The following is a 23,193-nucleotide window of genomic DNA, read 5'->3' as shown; positions in this document are numbered from 1 at the left end:
GCAGGAATAGCAAGCAAGATGGTGGTAGCAATCCGGGCGGACCTTGCACAAGGTCCTACCACATGCAATTCTGAACAATCATTGGGTTCAGAGAAAAAAGAGTTATGACAAACGATAATTCTGACAAACATTACATTTGGACTTTCAATGAGTATGCGAGCCGATATGGACCCATAATGAGAAGGGGGCTGAATGCTGTTCAGTTGGCCGACCATACCGACACCGCGTCTACCGAAGAATCAGGAAACGGCCTAGAACGAGATCTAGAATTTGCGCCACCCATCGGCATTTCGTAATTTATCATTTAATTCCCTAGGCCACAAGCCGCGACGTTGCGCCTTACACATTTCTGGTAATCTCGCGGTTACCGCACTTATGTAACTCAAACTTAGTGTTTCTTCATGTCAGGAATGTCGATGCACCGAATGACAAAAGCGTGGCCTAGTTGACTGTGTTTTGTTTTTCGGTTTCGTTTTAGGAATTTTTCGACAGGTCCAAAATGGTTACGCGAGAAATCCTACGAATATTACAAATGTGAAAAATGTTGAATGTATGCTGTAAGTGCTACTTTTTATTTCGATATTTTCACGGGTATCAATCGCTAAATGTGCATTATATGTTTGTTGGAAAGCAACGTTATTGAAGACCACGATCTAAACTCCAATTCAATAGAATCTGACAATCCTGTAGACACTTCCAGCCTACTAATATAAACACCGGGCTGCCTAAGGCTTTGTGATGTGACTATTATTCTTTTTTGATTCCTTTTAGATGATAATTGCAACAACAGGGACATATATAATCAAGTGTGCCCACGATACGGTGTCTTAAATATGTAGAAAATTGACAGATTCTATTGAATTGTACTTTAGGTAATATTTTAAATATCCCGCGGGAATTTCTTCTAGATTTAATGATTATTTGGGCACAAACGGTACATGGTTCTTAAAAATAAACAAATTACAATTTACATAAACCAACAAAGCTCCCACCACTTACTGATTCATTTAAGTAAAAGTAAATGAACGGGAAACAAAACTGAAAACAGGTTTGTTGGCTAAACACAAATACGGTTACTAGCAGTTAATTGAACAAAATTAAATTAACTATTTAAAGATGAAACTGCAAAATTGTAGCTGTAATTGTATCCTCAAATTTTATTGTAAACGCCAGATTCAATGAAGGCTTTTTAACAAATTACTTTACGTTTTACTTTAAAAGTTTATTTAAATAGGTATGTCTTCTCCAAAAACACACGTTTTAACAAAAAAACCGGCCAAGAGCGTGTCGGACACGCCCAAGATAGGGTTCCGTAGCCATTACGAAAAAAAAACAAGTAATATTATGTGCGTTATAACACAATTAAAACACTTACTACAGTCTTAAAATCTATTACCAGAAAAAGAGCGTATCTTCACGGCACTTACGTCCTTTTGTTCAGAAGCGCAGTTTTCGGCAATAACTCAAAAACGGTATATCCGATCATGTTGAAACCAATTTCCGTTGAAAGCATTTATTAAGCGTTACCTTTTCATATTTTTTGGACAAACGGTTTATATGATAGAGGGGGGGGGGGCACAATTTTTGCTACTTTGGGAGCGATTATTTCCGGAAATCTTTACTTAATCAAAAAAGTTTTTGAGAAACCTATATCTTTTCAAAAGAGCTGTCGAACTATGTGCCACACGTTATGCGAGTTAAAAAAAAATATACAATTTCTGTTACGTGTAGGTATGGAGTGCCCCCCCCCACTATAAATATTTATTTTTTAAATTTAACAACATAATTAAATAGCGGCTTTGACAAGACATCTGTAATACTCCAAATTTCATTAATACACATCTTGTTGTTTTCGAGTAAAATGCCTGTGACAGACACAATATGGACAGACGGACAGACAGACAGACAGACAGACAGACGGACTTGACGAAACTATAAGGGTTCCGTATTTGCCATTTTGGCTCCGGAACCCTAAAAACGAGCAAAATGCGATCGCCCTGGTACTATTAGGAAAATATCGAATAAAGAATTCTCATTTTCGAGTTATGTACCTACCCAGTTCTGAAGTGCTCTATCTCTTTTTTGCTTGGCTTCTAATTAAGGAACAAGAAAATACAGCTTGTGTAGGCAATTCTCTGCATGAACAATTTTATCGCTCGAGTTAACTTAATTTTATTGTGTGGCGAAGATGATATTTCTTTCCTTTATTATTTTAATTAGCTAAGTAATGAGTGACAAAAATTAACGTTAGACTGATTGTTTTTTGTTTTTATTTGCTACTAGCTTTAGCCCGCTTCTCCACTGCGAAAAAAACATGTCGCTATCCCGGCTATCCCGCTTTGTAATTTTCCGGGATAAAAACTATTTTATGTTCTTTCCAGGGTATCAAACTATTTTTATGCCAAATTTCGTTTAAATCGGTCCAGCGGTTTAGGCGTGAAGACAAACAGACATACTTTTGCATCAAGCGGGAGCATCCATGCGTCAACTGACACCGTCACACATGAGTTCAAACGGACAATTAACTATTTTATTAAATAAATAACGATAAAACAGTGCATGCCAATAATTACTGGCTGTATCCGGGAGTAATATTACTCCGGGACACAGTCAAATACAAATGAATTCATTCACTAAAACGACTGTCGAAAATTTCCTGTTTTAAACACGCTAGAGATTTGTTGAAACAAAACGAAATGACACTATTATCATTGTCTAAACCTGGCAACACTTTTCCACTCTCTACACACACACTGCTAATGTCTTTGAACGCGTAAAGACTATCGCTGTATGAAGTTCCAGTGTTAGTGGTTCAAGGGATTTGAGATTCCAATACTAGGTATTAGGCCCCTTACGCACGAAAGGTTTTTAACGTCTGTTAAAAAAGCGTTCAAATAGACAAGACCCAAGTATACAGGGTGTCCTAGACATCGACGATATACCTACCGTCGGCAGCAGATACGACAGTTAATTACCTCTCAAAATATTAGTTTTAAGGTTTAGTAAAAATGGATTAGTTTTTTAGATATCGTCATTTAAAATGTCACAGTTTACGTCTATGGGAGGTACTCTAAAAAAAATTTTTTAGTTTTATTTATTTCACCACTTTGTCGGCGTGACTGATATGTATCATCATCATCATCATTCCAGCCTATATACGTCCCACTACTGGGCACAGGCCTCCTCTCAGAATGAGAGGGCTTGGGCCGTAGTTCCCACGCGGGCCCAGTGCGGATTGGGAACTTCACACACACCATTGAATTGCTTCGCAGGTTTGTGCAGCAGGTTTCCTCACGGTTTTCCTTCACCGTAAAGCTCGTGGTAAATTTCAAACGTAAGTTCGCACGTGAATTTCCAAAAACTCAGAGGTGCGAGCCGTGGTTTGAACCCACGATCCTCTGCTTGAGAGGTCATAGGTCAAACCACTCGGCCACCACGGCTTTTTATTCACGCCAAATTACAGCTTTCTAGTACTAACGGTCTCTGAGCTTAGCCGCGGACAGACAGACAGACAGACGGACAAACATGGTGAAACTGTACTGGATTATTACGGGGTTGACTACAGAACCCTAATAGAAAGCATTGCTGCCCACTCTCACATCAGTTCTCTTAGTTCCCTTTTCCAACAACCACTTGAAGAGATGGGTCTGTCCGTCCTATTCTAAAACCGGGCACGGCACGGAATAGACATGCACGGACTATTATTTTTATTACACGATTGCAAAAAAAATATGAGTCCAAACGAAAGACAAAGCGTTGGCAGGCCTCCCAATAGATGGAATGACGACATCGTGAGAGTTGCGGGTAATCGGTTGATGCAAGTGGTGAGTTGTTCATTATGGCGCGACGCGTTCTAAGGGGTACCTTTGTTCCGGTTTATGATGATCATGATTTGTTTCAAAAATTGCAGTTTTCATCTATCAGTCCATGTCAAATAGGTCATTGTAACTACTCTCAGATATTATTATTTACTCAAGTACGGGACCCGCCAAGGAAAAACGGCTACCACAGTTCGTAAGATGTTGTCAGAAATGTCATAATAATGATAACCACCATTAATAAGAGAGAAGGTATAGGAAAGTAACTCAAAGCGGTAACGTGAAATGTGAGATTCTCTCGAAAGGAAAGGGACATATTATGAAACAATCTCGAGAGCGAGATGCTTGTGAATGGATCGATTGATTTATTATTTGAATCAATAAAAGATCAATTTGAAGATGACATAGGTAGAATACCTTGTTTGATTAATTACCGGGACTGTGATGAGCAGATGGGATTTATTTAACTTCCTGCGTTTTGTTTGCGTCATCTGTTTTAGCTTAGTCTTGGTCTAAATTGCTGTCTGAAGATATTGCTTTTTAACCCCCGATGTATATAAAAAAAGTTTCTTTCGGCGCATTCTTCTTGGCAATGATGGTCTTTCCGAAAGCGCTGGTAGTTTAAAAAATGACGTGTAAAAGTGCCCATTGCGGCCTATTTACTGAATAAATGATTTGAATTTGAATTTGTGTTATTTATTTATTTATTTTCGGAGAACCAACAGCTATAATTTACAGAGTAAACTTATTTTATATAGTGTCAATAAAGCCAATTATAGGATCTCACAAGTAGAATAATAATAATCCATTTATTTCACACAATGTCCATAGATGGTTAGTTATGAGCTTAACGCTAATGTTTGTCGGTCTGTCTGTCTGACTGAGTTAAACTTTAAAATGACAATGTCGGGGGTTTTTCAAATATAATTCTAAGTTGCTTAGGTTATGTCGATTATCTTGATTCACGGTTAGAATTACATTAGACACATTTGCTATGTAACCTACCTACATTACATACCTCAATCCATCGGACTCCTGCAATCTCTACCAGGTCATCCACTTTATGCAGATCGTACCCTGTGTTCCGGTACGTGCTCGCCTTTCAAAAACACTTGGTCCCAACGGCCATAAGTTCTTCGAGCATCTGCGGCGGCCATTTCGGCCACCATTTAAAGCATCTAAATTACTCTAATAGGTCATTACTTTTACTTAAAGTTCATTAAGCCACACGTGTTATTATGCAGATCAGATTCTGGGACTATTACCATGTTACGAGTGAGCACTGTGGACGAGTGTTTTCAGTAAGCTTGGAAAGTGGCTTCAAAATGGCGACTTTCCTTTATGATGGAATTAGAAGTAATTTGATTACGTGACGTGAACTTTCGCTTTTAATAACCTACGCTGTGACAGCATAGCTATTAAAATGTTATAAATGAAAAACTTATGAGATACAGAGATAGAGCACTCTAATTTTTTAAAATTCTTTACATATTGTGGAATTTTGGATCAATGAATGAATATGTCAGTTCTAACTGACTTTAAATATAAAAACAATATATTAACCACGCGATGTAAGTGACTAAGAACTCGAGCCAAGTGAGACACGACATGTCCACCAAACCATCTCACCGGAACCTCTATCATAGAGCGCCAAGCTTAACGAATTCAACGCGGACAGAGTGGCGGGCAACACCAAGTAAATAATAAGGCTGCTTTCTATCAAATATACCATTGATATTTATCAAGGTAAATAAAGGTAGATAAATTCACTGTGGCGTGCCTTGTTTTAGAATATTGCGGAATCATCTCTTCCCGTGGGCGTTGTAAAAAGCGACTATGGGAACTGGTGCTATACTACGAAGTGCAGAATTCGAACTTCGTATATTGCCGTACTGTTTACGCTAATATTATTTAATACGAGTGTGAGAGGGATGGTGGGAAACGAACTTCGATTTTCCAATTTCGTAGTAGCTCCCGTGAGAGTAGCGCTATCTAAATAGTGCCAAATACAAACATCGGATTCCAGCTCTACGGTGCGGAAGGCGAGGAGAAACCACTACGGTACTATACCAAGAAAGTTGTCATGGTCATGATAGTTTGGAATAAACCGATGAACACGAACACTCTGTCAAGAGTGTTGCCATTTAAAAGAATAATTTACTAATTACTACAATACAATACAATACAATACAATACAATAACTCTTTATTGCAATCATTACAGTAAGCAGTACAGAAAACACAAGTATATACATAGAGATTTTCTAAGGTAAGCAATAGGCGGCCTTATCACTTCAGAGCGATCTCTTCCAGGCAACCTTTACAATGGACAGAAATAAGGAATACATTTTAGCAGGTGGCATATTAACAGTAGATTAAAGCAGTATCAAGAATACATAAAAATAACACATACAATACACATACACAACAAATCTAAACAGATAGATACCATAACAACATATAAATAAGCTAACTATAACATTCATACGCAAGATGACAGATAGTGCTCTCTAAGCATATACTTAAAGATAGGCAAGGACTTTGCGCGCCTCAAGTCTATTGTATATTCGGGATGTAAGTAATCACGTTAAATGTATCTTTGAAAATATCTCGCTCTTACGACCACATCAATGGTGGTATCACCAATCATTTGTGTCATTTAACACGCTGCATAAAAATGACAGCGATATTGAATTTAAAAGTAAATAAGTAATTAATGAGCTCTAGAAACAGTACAGGTCATTTTCATAAAATATTATCTACAGTGTTACCACGTCGAGTTGGTGTGCTCTGGGACAGCTAGCGGCAGACAGATAGACAGCTTCATATATAGAGTAGAGTAGAGTAGAGCAAACGTTACTAATAATAAGTATCTCCACATTCAACAAAGTAAAACATCATACAAGAGCGTGTCGGACATGACGATACTGTAAAAGTTTCTGTTTGACTGTGGAACCCTAAATGATTTGTACCTATACCTACTCATTCGTAGATATTTATTTTAAACTATGTATAAACATTTGTTGTTATGTATACCGTCGTCGTCTCTTTCTAAAGGAGTACTGAATCTATGTGGTGACACTTTACCAATTTGATTTCAATTAATTCTAACTTTAAAGAAAAAGATGATACTTACCCTAGGCGCGGTGATGGCGCAAACCGTATGCGCCAGTAGCAGGAACAACCATAAACCCTTCATGATCACTCAACCAGTCATCACACAACACACAAATCCAATGCACTGGCACCAAACTTTCCAAAACTCGTTAAATTGTCAATGTTTAACAATCTAGTCTTAGCTAGCTTCGTAAACGCGCTATTAAAAAATTTAAACGTCACTCAGAAATTGGCGGGAAAATTCTTAACCAGTTTTTTTAAACGCGTGGCGTGGCGATGGCTGCACGCGGCAACAGTCAGTCCGGCTGTAGCGCGAAAGGAGAGTGCGTCTTGGTTTTACCGCCCCTACTCCTATCTCCCCTACTCGTAGTTTCGAAAGGATTCTCAAGATGAGAATACATTCATCCGTAATTGTGGGATGTTAATTGAATATTGCATAAAAACCTGTTTAAGGAATTTTCCGTTTTTGGGTCAATTCTTACGGAAAAGAAAGTAAAACGGTTAGGTGAGGTCACTGGAACAAAGTGCTTACTATTTGTAAACAAAGTTCTAAATGAGGCAAAATAGAATTCCGGACAAGTGCGAGTCGAACTGGCATGGAGAGGGTTCAGTACAATAAAATATTTTAATAATTAAATATGTGTGTTTTTAAATTGTGTCCCCTCCCCATATTTAAACTACACATTTCTTAAAATATATGTTTCCTGTAATCTAGGTACCTACAAGCAAAGAACTATTTTCTGTATTTTTTGTAATTATTAGGTCCAGTAGTTTCGGAGACAGAGATGGTATTTTTTTTAGCTTCTTTTCCTAGATTATCTCAAGTATATGTTTTGTTTGTTACTGATTTAAGTAAAAGTAAAATGCATTTTATATTTACAAAATTCAATCGCAATCAAAAATTCTGGAGCTGTACACACTCAAAATATCTGAACACGAGGAAATATTTTTGAACGCGTGGAAAACTCCGATGTTTGTGATGGCGCAAATATAGGTACAACTTGACATTAATTATTCACTCCACCAACAACTTTATTGCACATTTTGCAAGAAGATTGAGTTATTTACGTCCGTGGTTTCAATCTAACCAGCTACAATACTTCGTAGATCAACATCCCAAGGTGGACAAAACCAGACTTTATTTATAGTCCTGTGTCTGTGTAACAACATTACATAGACGTATGTATCGTGCTTCTGGCATTAGGTACACAATGCTTAAGACCTTTTCAATCTATAATATTTAAAGATATTTACAATCTATTGTATTTGCCTCTTTAGTTTCTTTCGTAAGACTAAGCTAAAAAGTTCTTGAACCTAGGTTAAAATATTGTCTTACAACACAATACAAAAACAGCCTTCAAAAAATGTCCACATTTCGCCGATTTCATCTGAAAAAGATAACTGGAGACTGGAAACAATATCTAATCAAACCTGAACAATAACCAGAGACAAATAGACCTATCAGAGTTAAGTGGCCAGTGGTAACGATGCACATGATAACTTGCAACACGGCACATAAATGGTGTAAAGCGTTGCACCCCAATTAGGATCTGTGAGACATGGTATTCTTTTATTGTCTGTGGCACAACCGTTGGCAGCATGGCGGCTATTCTGAAACGTATTTTTCCGAGGCCTAAGAGTGTTTTCCTTTCATTCTATTACGATAATTTGATACGGGTCTTTATATTCGAATGGCTTGAGCAAGTAATATAAGTACCACCTATTTAAGTTAATTGCCATTGCGAATTTTGCGATGATGATTGTGATGTGTTTCGTTTCCTATTAGCAACTAAGGAGCTTATTCTGTATAATTTATGTTGATGGATTGCATTATAAATATATATATATATATATATATATATATATATATAGAAAGGCTAGCAAAGTCACCAGTTTTGTAGCTGATCGTAGTTTTTAGAGAAATAGAAACTAACATGACCGTTGTATTAAAAGTAACACGTAAATTTCGTATACCAACGTATTTTTAGAGACTATAGAACAAAACAATTACAGTGTACGGTCAGTTTAATTCATAGGCCACCATGGAACCATTTCGCAGTAAACGTCATAGTGACATCGCATTAATTAACAAGAAAAGTCGTAATGACTTTTACTTTGAAATGGTTCCATGGTACCTAAATGTACCGGATCGAATGGCACGAATTTACCTTAATAGGATCTTTTATATAAGGTGGGTAAAATACATCTTACGAGTATGCATCCCCTGTTCAGGGAAAGATAGTATCTGTGGCACCACTAGCGACCACTTAAGTTCTCACATTTGCTGTAGTGGGCGTTACATAAGTATGAAGACAAATCGCGATGCCCTAAAATGTAATCTTAGTGCACGTAATACGATAAGCTAAACCAAAAAGGCTTATATTCCGTGAAATAATATCTACGGTCAGAGAATAGGCCCCTCCCATTGTGTTCATGCTACATTACGTTTCAAAACTATCTGCCTGATTAATGATTTTACCATAAGATTCGCGTAATTTAAGCGACTTACAAAAGGGTTTGTTCGCTTGTTGCAACAAGTTACTTGTTACATGTATAACTGTTTTGTGCAATTCTGGACTTCGCAGCTTTGTAATGGAGATGGGAAAATTAAATGCATTTGAGTATGTTATAAGGGAACTTTAACGCCGAGTCATAATATATCAAGAAGTCAAAAGACTAGCAGAAGAGAGGGATAAGCTAAGCTAGGGTATCTAAGTATCAAATTACAACTAATTGCAGTTGCGTCACTACGTTCACTTAAGCTCGTTAATGGTGCGCGTGCCGCGGCTGCTGATGGGGACCATCGCGAGTGCTGCCTGCTGGCCGAAAGACGTGGTCAGGTTCAGGGGCACCATGCCGCAGATGAATGCGACGTCGGGGACGGTGACTCAACGGGTCATGCCGTTTTGTCACCAAATTAGTTTTAAATATTATTGATTATATTTTGTATGTTAGTCTGTAAAGTATTTATTGTATGGGCCAGGTTGCCCGAAATAAATGAATTTATATATTACTTACTCAACCAATAAGAGTGCAACTTTTGATAACGATGACGAGGACTTCCATATCAACCATCGCATGAGGTCGCGCGAGGGCGGTGAGCCAATTATTAATGCTTACTAAAGTTATAAATTAGAAAGTGAGTATGTTTATTTGTTTTCTCTCTTAAATACTTAAATCACAAAAAACTCAAAATTGGTTTGGCAACTTTTTTTTGTCTGTGTTTAACAAAGGAAAAGATGTGGAAGTGATATGAAGCCGATAAATGTAAAGTCAACACGCACTGAGTAGATTTTATCTTTACAAAGCAGTGACAGGTTTCCTCATAATATTTTCCCAAGCCTACTTATTTACGAGTACGAATAGGTACTAGTCATTGTTTGTCAACAAACAATACGCAAAATTGTTTAATGGCATTTAACTGGTTCAAATCATTAGATTCAGCGCGAAACAACACAAAATTTATTCTACCAGCTAATCGATCTAAAAAAGTCTTTGTTAACTCAGCAATAGAAGGAATATTAGCTGTATAAAAATAATTAATTCAGTTTTGAAATTCACCTGAAACAGCCAGATTTGTTATTAAGTTATAATTGCGTTAAATTGCTCTGTTGCATTGTGAATTGCCTATATTGCTGTACAGAATTGCTGGAAAATGAAAATAGATCCGATGTGTCGGCGATTGTTGAAATTAAAACAAAAACAAAAAGCAGCAGTATAATGAGATCAGCAGTTTACAATAGTTTGATTTTGTGACACTGACGCACGCACCCATATAAGATGTCACTACATGCTCGCTGCGAACACTGTCAGTTGTACTCATACAATTGTAAAATGCATCAAAATTTACTGCATCACGCTGCACTTTTGATGCAATAAAGTTACTTTTTTTAGGATTTTGCTTGAAGAGCATATCCATAATTTACTATCCTCAAAAAATCCTCTAAGAAAACATGTCCGTGGAAGCTATGCGCGTTGTCCGTAGGTTTGTATGGAAGAGCAACCCCCTTAATAGGTTGTTACCTAACGTGTCAATATGCGTCAAGTAATTTTTGTCCCAACCGTTTTGCAAAATGTTATAATACTTGGTTGGTCACCGTGATTGGTAACATTTAATGATAGACATTTGAATTGTTTACTTGTGGGTTTATTTTCCATTTGAGTGGCGGTTTTAATGCCGGTGTCGACACAAACAAAAGGTGTCGCCTGTAATTCAATGCAGGTCTCGCTGAACAAACGGCCTTTCGGGCTCTCAATCAACTGTCTGTGTCAACCTACCGCAGTTCATATGTCGATAGAATAAATCTCTATCAATAAAGCTGATAGTCCACCGAAGCTACGCTGGAGATACAACAAATTGCATAAGAAAAAAAAGGTATATGTACGTACGAGTGCTCGTTTTGTCTCATAGTTGGCATCTTTAAACTTATGTCAGTAGCAATAGAGGTGACAGCAGGGTGTCGTCTATTGGGCATTAGCGTGTCGAGCACTGGGACGTTCACCGTATAGAGAATTTATTATCTCATCGTGTTTATTTATCGTCTTACTAGCTTTTGCACGCCGCTTCGTCCGGGATAAAAAGTAGCCTATGTCACTCTCTGGCCCATAAAATATATTTATGCCAAAAGTTACGTTAATCCGTCGCTCCGTTTCAACGTGAAAGACGGACAAACATACACACAAACACGCACCCTTTGGCATTTACAATATTAGTATGGATTCTCGTCTTCCATTGGTTCTATTCGATAACCTCCAAACAAAACGAAAGGGATTTGTATAGAACTTTTTAGGTCTTCTTCCACTATCTTATTCACATCGACCATCTTCGTACAAATAGTTCGACAAGCAAGTCCTGAGGTAGGTAATAGAGTTGTGGCAAGTAGTAATAAAAAATTACATTTGCCACAATCCGATTTTGGTTTACATTGATCTGTTTACCAGGTTCATTTATAGGGCTGTGAAAACGAGGTTTGCTTTACATTGCTTGAGGCTGAACCATGACTCGCTTATCGGATTCTATCAGTGGCCTTGCCCTATTAACGTATAAAAATTCAAAACCCAATCCCCTGGTTATTTATGACCTTACTATCGGTTAATAATTAAAGCGTATTTATAAAGCATCAATTTATGTTACCATATTATGGCATATACATAATATACCATATGATATTATAACGGATAACTCACGTCTTAAACCGAGTTTAGCTCGACATGTTTCGGGCTATTTCGTAGCCCTTCCTCTCAGGAGCACGCGACTCGGCAGCTGCCGCAACACGCACACTACGCGCCACCGCTCTGCTCACACGACTGTCCGACGAAACAAAACCGGCGCACAACTACCCGCATTTTTATCGTCATTTTTATTATCAATGTCTAATGTAGGGTAGCTCACAACACTAACAACATCGCTCCGTAAAGGCACGTTCACACCAACCGATACCGAACCGACATGTCGAGCTAAACTCGGTTTAAGACGTGAGTTATCCGTTATAATATCATTTAATATGAGCAAGTCTCACGGTAGTTTCATGTTCAATAATATACCATAGTAAATATCAGCTTTACACAATACTAAAGCTTAGCAAGCACGTATCTTCGCTCAGCTTTAGTGAATAAACAGCCTTCCACAGGTCAACACAACGTGTCTCTAATATAAATCTCTATCAATAAAGGTCGTGATTCGTGACTCGGCAAGAACTAGTCTAAAATCCGCCAACTTTTAACAACAATCGTCCTTTGTTGCATCACGGCGACATATAATAGATTATACAATATATCTGGGGATCGTATGGCCAAATGTCGTTCATTTCGCAACGGTTTTTATAGAGCTTATCCGTAAAAGAGCAAGTCGGTTACCGTTGTAAGGAAAGTAACGACGATCGTTTGCCGTTTTGGGTCTTGAAGGGAAAAGCCCTTGCCCACCAGTGGACCGTATAAGGGACGAGTATTATGGCATCGTGTGATGGGCATATTTAAAACGAAAGCGTGAAATTTATATTGTCAACGTGAAAAAACCGGCCAAAAGCGTGTCGGATTCCGTAGCCATTACGAAAAGGTTAAGAAATATTTTTCTAAGGATTTCGTATCGTGTGCGGAATCTTCTAAGTTTAGGTATATTTTTATACATTAGGCTGCTATTTACTCTTAAACTACTAATAATCCTCAATCAATCTTAGCCGTAATAATATAATTTTCCTTTTAAATTTTATATATTTATTACCATTATTTTTTTTATAGTAATACACATATACCTAGATATATATTTACATAATTAAGGTTTCTTAGGTAAGTTTCTCTTTGGTATTAATTTCATGTGTCTTACAAAAGTAAATAAAAACTACCATACTGAATGTTTTCTAATTTTACCACCCAACAGTTTAGATTTTAGAGGGAGGGAGGGGACAGACGCTCGATAATCATGAAAATGTGCACTTTAAAGTTGAATATTTCGCAAACAGATCACTGAATCGAAACATCGTCTCAGCAACTAATCCCCAATGGTTTTAAAAGACCTATCCAACGATACCCCACACTATAGGGTTACTTAGTCGAGCAAAAAAAAATCACCCCCGCTTTACGAGGTACTTTAAAAAAAAAAATGTTTTTATTCTACCACTTTGTCGGCGTGACTGATATGTATATTCATACCAAATTACAGCTTTCTATTACTAGCGGTCTCTGAGCTTCGCCGCGGACAGACAAACAGACAGACAGGCAGACAGACCGATAGACATGGCGAAACTATAAGGGTTCCTAGTTGACTACGGAACCCTAAAAACAGTCAAGTGCGAGTCGAACTCGTGCACGGAAACTTTTAGTATTAAGTACTTGTGACACGCACGCTCTTGACTGTAGGTTATCTTTGGATTGTGTACAATTAGAAGTTTTTTTTTTACTTCTTCGGGGGATATGTAGCAGAGTTGAGTATTTAATGTTAATTTTAAATGGTCCGTTAAATGTGTCCGTGTTATCTATTTTTAATAATATTGTTGCGTCTTGTGTTGTTGTGAATAAATGGATTTTCATTCATTCTTCTTACTATTTTTTTTTCGTTTATTTATTATAGTATGTATAAATTACACAATAGAGTTTTAATTGTCTTACATAAGTGATATATTTCGCAAACATAAGTGCTTTTAGTTTCCTCAATCGTCCAAGAACCACGAATCTTCCACGTAACTAAATGGTCATCAATTTTTAAATTAATTTCACACTTAAGTTCTTCATTATCTTAATTGAGCTGAAAATCGGGTTACGTGTTGAGTTTTTATTCTTTTGCTTGTTTAATTACTTATTGGTTTACTTTTCTCGTTTTACTCCTAATAACCCGTTTTGCTTTTAGTTTTATAGCGGTACCTACCTATACATCCGGCGGACATTTTGCAAGGTGCTTTTATTATATAGTGTTAAGAAACACACTATAAAAATCGACCCAACATACCGAACGACCGGATACAACTGGACCGTATAGCCAAGTGATTGGAGAACCGACTACAAAGCTGGAGGTCTCTGGTTTGATTCCCGATTGGGGCAAATATTTGTATGAGTAAGTAATAGTTACGAGTAGATAAAAAAATTAAAAGTTGTCCTCCCCCCCCTCTGACATTGTCATTTCAATGTTCAATATCTATAAAATGGCTGAACCGATTTTAATCAAGTATACTTAGCTAAGAACTACTGCAAGGAAACAAGCTTTCACGTAAAAAAAAACAAATCGAAATTATAAAACTATTTTGTGTTAAAATAGTCTGATATTTTAGATACTTACAATCTGTAATAGAAACTTATACTTATTGATTTTTTATTTAATTTTCAAATAATTACTCATTAAATAATTTTAACCGTCACGCCGCTCGGTTACGATAGAATATGATGTTGATTTGATATTTGAAGCAATATTGTTAATTATAATAAGTACCTACTACTAATAAATGGATTCTACTTATACTGTCAGTTGCACAAATCATATTGCAAATGAGCTTATTTTCGACATAAAGAACGTGTAATTGCCATCACTTTCTTATAACCTTGGGCCGAAAGAGATGGTCTCACTGCTTGCGTACGCGCAAGAATGATCTGTCGATTTTGAACGTGTTGATTGAATGTTAGTTTTCAAGATGGACACAAACCTGAAATATTAATTAGTTAGGTTGTGCAAATGACTAAAGGTTAAGGTTGTGAAAAGGAGTTGAATAGCAATTAGTTTTGAAGAATATTATTGATACCTACTGCCTACGTAAACAGTTATTAACATAAATAAATAAAAAAAATATGTACGGCGCCGGCCCTGGGGGACTAGGTACTACGAAACTCGCAAATCGAAGTTCGTATCGCACCGTCCCTTTCACTCGCGTATTAAATGACATAAGCGTCAGCGGGACGGCAACACACGAAGTTCGAGTTTTGCACTGCGTGGTATGGGGCCTGGGGTAGAGCAAGAGGGGCGGTCGCTCAAGGCGCCAGATGGCAAGGGGCGCCATTTTCTAGTTTTCGTGCAATATAAAATTTGAATAGCTCCTTTTAAGAGATGCGAAAGCGACGCAGACAACCTTTCCAGGGCCAGAGCTAGAGCCAGTATTTTAAAATATATCCGAAATAATTCATCACATATTTGGGCAACTTTAAACAACTAATTGAAAAGATATATATATAATTTATTTCAGATAACTGATATGATGAAAGCAGGTGTGTCTTTTCTTTCGAAGTTTTGACCGGTAGGCCTAGAATTTTATTTACTTAACTTGCTCCCCGCTCCGGCTCCGCACGGGTACAATATTCATAATAACACTCCTTTGGACAGTCGGGTAAAAAGGTGTCCGTGCCTCAAGCATCAAGGGTTCTGTACCGTTATCTATACAACATTAGACATTAGCAAAAAACGGCAAAAATCACGTTTGTTGTAGGGAGCCCCAATAAAATATTTATTTTATTCTGTTTTTTGTATTTATTGTTATAGCGATACGATAATCACGGTTCATGGGATCCAGCCTGGTGATAGACAGACGGACAGTGGAGTCTCAGTAATAGGGTCCCGTTTTTACTCCTTGTGTACGGAACTCTAAAAAGGTCTCCAATCAAGGGCACTTTCACACACATTTTTCAGCTCCATTTCCCAAAAACTACACCCGACTCGCGGGAACCGGGGCGCGTCGGCGTGAATGCATATTTTGGTTAGATTGATATTTTTAAATTCCTAATATCTTTTGAATGGAACGTCCGATTGCACTATTTTGAGTAACAAATTCATGAATTCCTATCCTACAATATTGTGTACAATAAATACTAGCTAACATCCAAGACTAAAACTATTTATAAACTATTTATTTATTCCTCTTAATGGCGGCCATAAGGCTTGGGCCAATGTCAGTTTAATTAAAGATAAATATATTCTTCTTATGCATGTTGTACGGTGATTGTAGTTTTTGCAACTTGATAGCAAAATTCCAGAAACCACACGGAGACCACTTGCGCATTAAAAAATGTCAGACACGAGAGCAATATAGAATTTTGTGATCACTGTTCACTGTTAAGGTTATTCGCCGCATAAAACACTATCAAAATTATACTTCAACTAGCCAAAGAAGCAGAAATACCAAAATTAGATATCTTCTACATCCGCCATGTTTGAATGCTACAAATCGAATCCCATTTATAAACTAAACTATTGTAGGGGCCAAAATGGCTAGTAGCCACGGCCGCTGGTTTTTGGCGCAAGCTTTTAAAATCTGTTTTGATTTATGTCATTAGAGAAAATTATATTCTAATACGAATTCATGCGTTTGATTTCAAGTATTAATATATCTTACACTGGTGACCCCATGTGAATCAGAAATATATTATTATCGTTTCGTTGGTTCGAGATAAATACATTTTAAATATGGGCAAAGACGTCGAGTCATCAAATAGTGCATGCCGAGTATCTGTACGCGTACCGCCGTTCTGGCCAGAGCGGGCCGACTTATGGTTTGTCCAGCTAGAGGCGCAATTCGCTATTGCTGGAATTACTACGGATAGCACCAAGTTCTACCATGTCATCTCACAATTAGAGCAGAAATTTTTAGTTCAAGTGGACGATGTGGTCAACAAGCCTCCTTCAGAAGGAAAGTATGAAAAAATCAAGAGCGCATTGATTTCTCGTTTGACTCCGTCTAACAAGGATTGTCTTCGTCAAGTTGTCAAATACGAAGAGTTGGGCGATCGCAAGCCTTCACAGCTTTTGCGTCACATGCGCAGTCTCGGCGGATCAGCCATGACCGACGAAATGTTACTGTTCCTGTGGTCTTCACGTCTGCCAGCGCAAGTACAAGCATTTGTTGCAGCTCAACCTTCTACCATGGATTTAGATACTTTGGCTGAACTGGCAGATAAAGTAAATGGAGTATCAACGCAGCCCATGTTAAGTCAAGTTACTGCCACAATTCAACCGGAGCATAATCCATCGACCTCATCCGATGTGTTAGAAGAATTAGTGCGACGTTTCGAAGATCTATCGCAGCAGGTTGCAGAGCTATCAGTGGACGGAGTGCGGCAACGTCGCGATGTCTCGAAGAAACCCCGCAACGATCGTTCTGGCGGTGCTGATTCATCGTTTTCCAAACTGTGCTGGTATCATCGCTGTTTTAAAGATCGAGCTTCGAAATGCATTTCGCCTTGTGCATGGAAAAATATTTCGACGGCGGGAAATGCGACGGGCAGGCGTTAGGGGCGGATAGCTTCTGCCCATCTTACTCTGGCCGCCCTAATCGTCTTTTTGTGACAGATCGGTCAAGTAAACAACAATTTCTTGTTGACACTGGCTCGGACCTCTGTGTTTATCCCCGGAAAGCACTTCCAGATCGCAGGGCACGAACAAATTATGAGCTTTACGCTGCCAATGGAACAATAATTGAAACTTACGGGTGGGTTCAGCTGCATTTGGATTTCGGCCTACAACGTGACATCACCTGGCGATTTATAGTGGCAGACGTCACAAAGCCAATTATTGGTGTAGATTTGTTAACATTTTACCACCTCTTGGTAGATACTCGCCATCGCCGGCTTATTGATGGTACAACTTCGCGCAGCACTGAAGGAACCCTTGCGCACTCTTCTATTCCTCAAGTTAGAGCTGTTTTCGGAACTTCGCGTTTTCACAATATATTGGAGCGATATCCGAACATAACACGTCCAGCATGCAATCCTCATGAATCTCGGGTAAAACACAACACGGTTCATTATATACGTACCACTCCTGGTCCTCCTGTGTCATGTAAGCCCCGCCGCCTTGCTCCTGATCGCCTTATAATAGCTAAACGGGAATTTCAGGACATGATTGATAATGGCATAGCCAGGCCATCAGATAGCCCGTGGAGCTCAGCCCTTCATTTAGTTCCTAAGAAGACAGATGGTTGGCGCCCGTGTGGAGATTATCGTGCTTTGAATGCTCGAACTATTCCGGATCGTTATCCTATAAGGCACATTGCAGATTTTGCCAATCAATTATCTGGATGCAAAATTTTTACAACTTTGGATTTAGTTAAAGCATACAATCAAATTCCTGTTTATGCTGAGGATATTGGAAAGACAGCCATCACAACACCTTTTGGGCTGTTCGAATTTCCATTCATGGGCTTTGGTTTAAGGAACGCAGGACAGACATTCCAAAGGTTCATGGATGAAGTACTCAGAGGCCTAGAATTCGCCTTTCCATACTTGGATGACGTTTTGATCGCGTCTCGGTCGGATGAAGAGCATGAAAATCACCTGAGTCAAGTTTTTGAGCGATTCACAAAGTATGGCATTTTGATTAATCCTTCTAAGTGTGTTCTTGCGCAGACTAGTGTAAAATTTCTGGGATATCATATAGATCGTTATGGCAGCAAACCACTTCCGGATAAAGTTAAAGCCATTACGGAGTTTCCGCAACCCAAGACATACCGAGAGCTTAGACGTTACTTAGGGATGTTGAATTTTTATCGACGTTTTATTTCTCATGCAGCGCATGTTCAAGCCCCTTTACATCAACTATTTTCGGGGCCTAAAATCAAACCTTCAGCCCTCATACCTTGGACTGCAGAGTTACTTAATGCGTTTGTTAATTCGAAACAGAGCCTGGCTGATGCTACGTTACTGGGACATCCTGACTCTTCAGCTAAAATTGCTTTATTTACGGATGCTTCTGACACGGCTGTTGGAGCAGTTTTGCAGCAAAGAAGCTGTAACAGTAATCGTTGGGAACCGTTGGGATTTTACTCCCAGAAGTTACATCCTGCGCAGCAAAAGTACAGTCCTTATGATCGCGAACTTCTAGCCATTTATAATGCTGTGAAACATTTTAGATTTATGCTAGAGGCCAGAGCTTTTACTATCTACACCGATCATAAGCCACTTACATCTGCCTTCAGCACACGTCGTGATTACTGCTCACCACGTCAGTTCAGGCATTTAGATTTCATTGGCCAGTTCAGTACTGATATCAGGCATATATCTGGAAAGCACAATGTTGTTGCCGATACGCTTTCTCGTACTGAAGCCATAACTGTGGTACCTCTGGACTACGCTGCCCTTGCACATTCTCAGGATCAAGATCATGAGTTGCAAGAATTTCTCCGTAATGGGACTGCATTGAAATTACAAAAAATAAATATTCCTGGTTTTAACTCACTTGTAATCTGTGATACTTCAACACAATTGCCTCGTCCATATCTGACGCCCGAATTTCGACGGATGGTCTTTGACACCTTGCATAATCTTAGCCACCCCGGTATTTCAACTTCTGCACTGCTAGTAGCACAACGCTTTGTGTGGCCGGGCGTGCGTCGAGACTGCAGACAGTGGGCGAGACAGTGTCTTCATTGCCAGCGCAGTAAGATTGCACGACATATTAAAGCACCCTTATCGGCTTTTGTTGCCCCAACTCAGCGGTTTGCACACGTGCACATGGACTTAGTGGGGCCTCTTCCGATGTCGAACGGCTTTCAATATTGGCTCACGGTAATAGATAGGTTTACCAGATGGCCTGAAGTTTATCCTCTGAAGGATATCACTGCTGAAACGGTTGCAAAAACCTTTGTTGCTGAGTGGGTGTCTCGTTTTGGTTGTCCAGTTCAAATTTCAACAGACAGAGGACGTCAATTTGAAAGTCAATTGTTCAAATCGTTAGCGAATATTCTTGGCGCAAGGCATTCTCCAACTACGGCTTATCATCCAGAAGCAAATGGAATTGTGGAGCGTTTGCACCGCCAGTTGAAATCCGCTATTATGTGTCATCAAAATTCAGATTGGTCAGAGGTCCTTCCTCTAGTTTTGCTCGGAATTCGTTCTGCATGGAAAGAAAATATTCAGTCGTCTGTGGCAGAATTAGTTTATGGCGAACCGTTGCGACTGCCAGGAGAATTTTTCGTGCCAAGCAACGATCATCTAGTGGATATTACCGACTTTACATCACGTCTGCGTAGCCACATGGCAAGACTATTACCTCAGCCAACAACGTGGAATTCTGGAAACAGAACATTTTACGTTCCTAAGATGCTAGACACTGCCACACATGTATTTTTGCGAGAAGGAATGTCTCGTAGGTCGTTACAGCCACCTTACGTTGGCCCATACAAGATTCTCGAACGAGATAGAAAAACTATGAAACTAGATATTGGCGGTAAGGAAGTAACAGTTTCTATTGATAGGGTTAAGCCGGCCTATATAATGGCAGATGAAAGACCATTAGATGCTGCTTCTACACCAATTTTAAGTTCTCCTACCGCTAATCCTGCGCCTAGAACGGCCCCACCTCCAGCTCCAGAACAGACTACACGCGCTGGACGTTGTATTCGTCGTCCGTCGCGATTCCTCTCTGGAGTATCGGTCTCCGAGGGGGGCTGATGTAGGGGCCAAAATGGCTAGTAGCCACGGCCGCTGGTTTTTGGCGCAAGCTTTTAAAATCTGTTTTGATTTATGTCATTAGAGAAAATTATATTCTAATACGAATTCATGCGTTTGATTTCAAGTATTAATATATCTTACACTATGTTACAAAATAAAAACGTCATCCAAATTTTCTGCCCCAGGCACCCCAAGACACTGGCAGCATTACCTCTCTGAACTGTTATTCCTAATCTTTGCGAGAGGTAAGTGCCAGCCCTGGGGTCACCTGAGGCCAAAACCAGACGAGTAGATAAGTCCTTAATATTTTTGTGTCTTCCGACCGACGTCCGATTTGAATAATTCAAAAAGTAATCCACAGGTATTAAAACAGTATTGAATATAAAATAATTTATTAAGAATAAGGATCAATGAACAAAGGAAGGCATGAATAAAATGGTCTGATTTTAGTCGGCATTTCTATCAACTTTTAAAATGTAAAAAAGTAGATAGTGGCATAACTAAAATAGTTGGACATATGGTATCGCGAAGTTTTTTATAGATATTGATATATTCTTATATTTGTAGAACATTTTTTTGTTCTACGTTTATTAGTTTCCGCAGCGCATGCATGACAGACATTTTATGACTGTTTTATTTACCTTGGGTTACATTATTGAAGATTTAGTACTGATCCCTATTTTTTTTTAAATATAATATAGTATAATAGCCTATGTCACTCGGAGATAGTGTAGCTTCCCAACGGTGAAAGATTTTTTTTAATCGGTCCAGTAGTTTCGGAGCCTATTCAATGCAAACAAACAAAAAAACAAACAAACAAATAATCTCCGAGTGTCATGCCGATAATCTTTCCTCTTTATAAATATTAGTGTAGATGAATCTGCCAAAGTATAATTAAACTAGTTTGTTAATGTCGTTCGCAACTCGAAACAAAAGATCGGTTTTCTTTCTCATTTGAATCCGGAAAACGAAGAAAACCGACGAGTCCCGGGAGACAATAACATTCAGGTTGTACTGTAAGTAAGAAGGTGTCAAGTCTCCCTTCAAAAGATTCTTTCATTTCTTTCTAAAGCGCTCGGTTGTTTGCAATAAACGCTGCGTTAAAGCAATGCGTTTGACGCACATACCGTGTAGGACAATGTTTGTGGTTTGGTAATTCGATTATCTGATGCAAATTGATGTGCATCAAGCGCATTGCGTTAAACGCACAGCGTTTATCGCATAAAATAACCAAGCTCTTAGGCACGGAACTCTAATTTGTACTCTAATAAGCCCTATGTATACCCTACATACTACATATTGCGTCACTGAGTTAATGCGGTGAGATGCGTTGAGAAATGTGCCGTGTATTTATTACGTATCGAAATGGAATTACTCTAATGGTTGGTTTATTACATCGTACCTATTGGCTGTTAGTGGGATTTGACTAAAGGATTCAGGTTAGGTAAGATAATAAGAACGCTACTACGAAAAGTTACCTGAGATTAACCAACCAGAGATAATTATCGGGCTAAACTCGATTTAAGACGTGAGCTATCCGGGTCAAAGTCTCTTCGTTCCATTCTCCATACAAACGTAGTCCCGGTCTCATTTGAAAACTAAGCAACAGACATAGATGAAATTTTGTAAGTATGGAATAGACGTAATTATCTATGCCTGTGGTTTTTCAGATTTTCATATAAATGTGTAATATCAGAATTACAGGAGCTCAAAATTCGTCATAAAAAAGATGTCAACTTTGCACGAGAATTACAGACTAAAAAAGAATTTTTACAAAAATCGAAAAACCACAGGCATAGAAAATATAATGAATATCTTGATTGTAAAATATCATTGATTTCTGTGCTATACTTTTCGTATAATATGAGGACAACGAAACCCAAAATTCAACCGCCCAAATCTTGAAAAGCCTACGCTATCTCGATATAAATTACGGACGTGGTTGCGGAAAGCATGGGGGGGACGGCTGCGAACGCTTATGTCACCAGCGGTAAAGACAGCAATATCCCAAACGAATACCTAACGTGGCCGTGCGGCCGATTAGTTGATGTAAAATAACGATAATTGATGTAAAAGCCCTGTGAGTTTGTTCCCAGTTGTACAGATTCTTATTTCTACAGGTCCCTATTTTTAGACAAAGAATTGGTTCTGACGCTTTTGCCGGCCGCTGCCTTAGCTTTGCGACATGCTCGCTCCCTATTAACTTGTCGTAACTTTTTGCACGGGTGTTCTTTATACAACGTAAATGAAAACCACAACGTGATTTTTGGAATATTCATATTACGAAATTTTAATTCAACCGCCACCGATTTTAAGGATGTACTCTTTTGGAATAACCTATCCGTTACTTTCCTTTCTAGTTTAATCGTGATTCGGTAATAAGTTGCAGGGCTACTACGAAA

General features: G+C 38.6%; 1 protein-coding gene across 1 annotated transcript in view; it reads right to left on the bottom strand.

Annotated features, from left to right (window-relative positions):
* LOC141426379 (uncharacterized) overlaps positions 1–7,261 on the bottom strand; it is a 28,751-nt gene extending 21,490 nt beyond the window's left edge. The window contains exon 1 of the mRNA XM_074085241.1: positions 6,954–7,261. Within this exon, the coding sequence (XP_073941342.1) occupies positions 6,954–7,016 (63 nt within the window). The 5' untranslated portion in view covers positions 7,017–7,261. The remainder of the gene's footprint in view (positions 1–6,953) is intronic.
* Between the last annotated feature and the right edge of the window lie 15,932 nt (positions 7,262–23,193).

This window comes from Choristoneura fumiferana, chromosome 3 (assembly GCF_025370935.1).
Source record: "Choristoneura fumiferana chromosome 3, NRCan_CFum_1, whole genome shotgun sequence".
Classification (NCBI taxonomy): Eukaryota; Metazoa; Arthropoda; class Insecta; order Lepidoptera; family Tortricidae; genus Choristoneura; species Choristoneura fumiferana.
The sequence above is the reverse complement of the archived record's forward strand: the minus strand, read 5'-3'. Positions and strand labels throughout refer to the sequence as shown.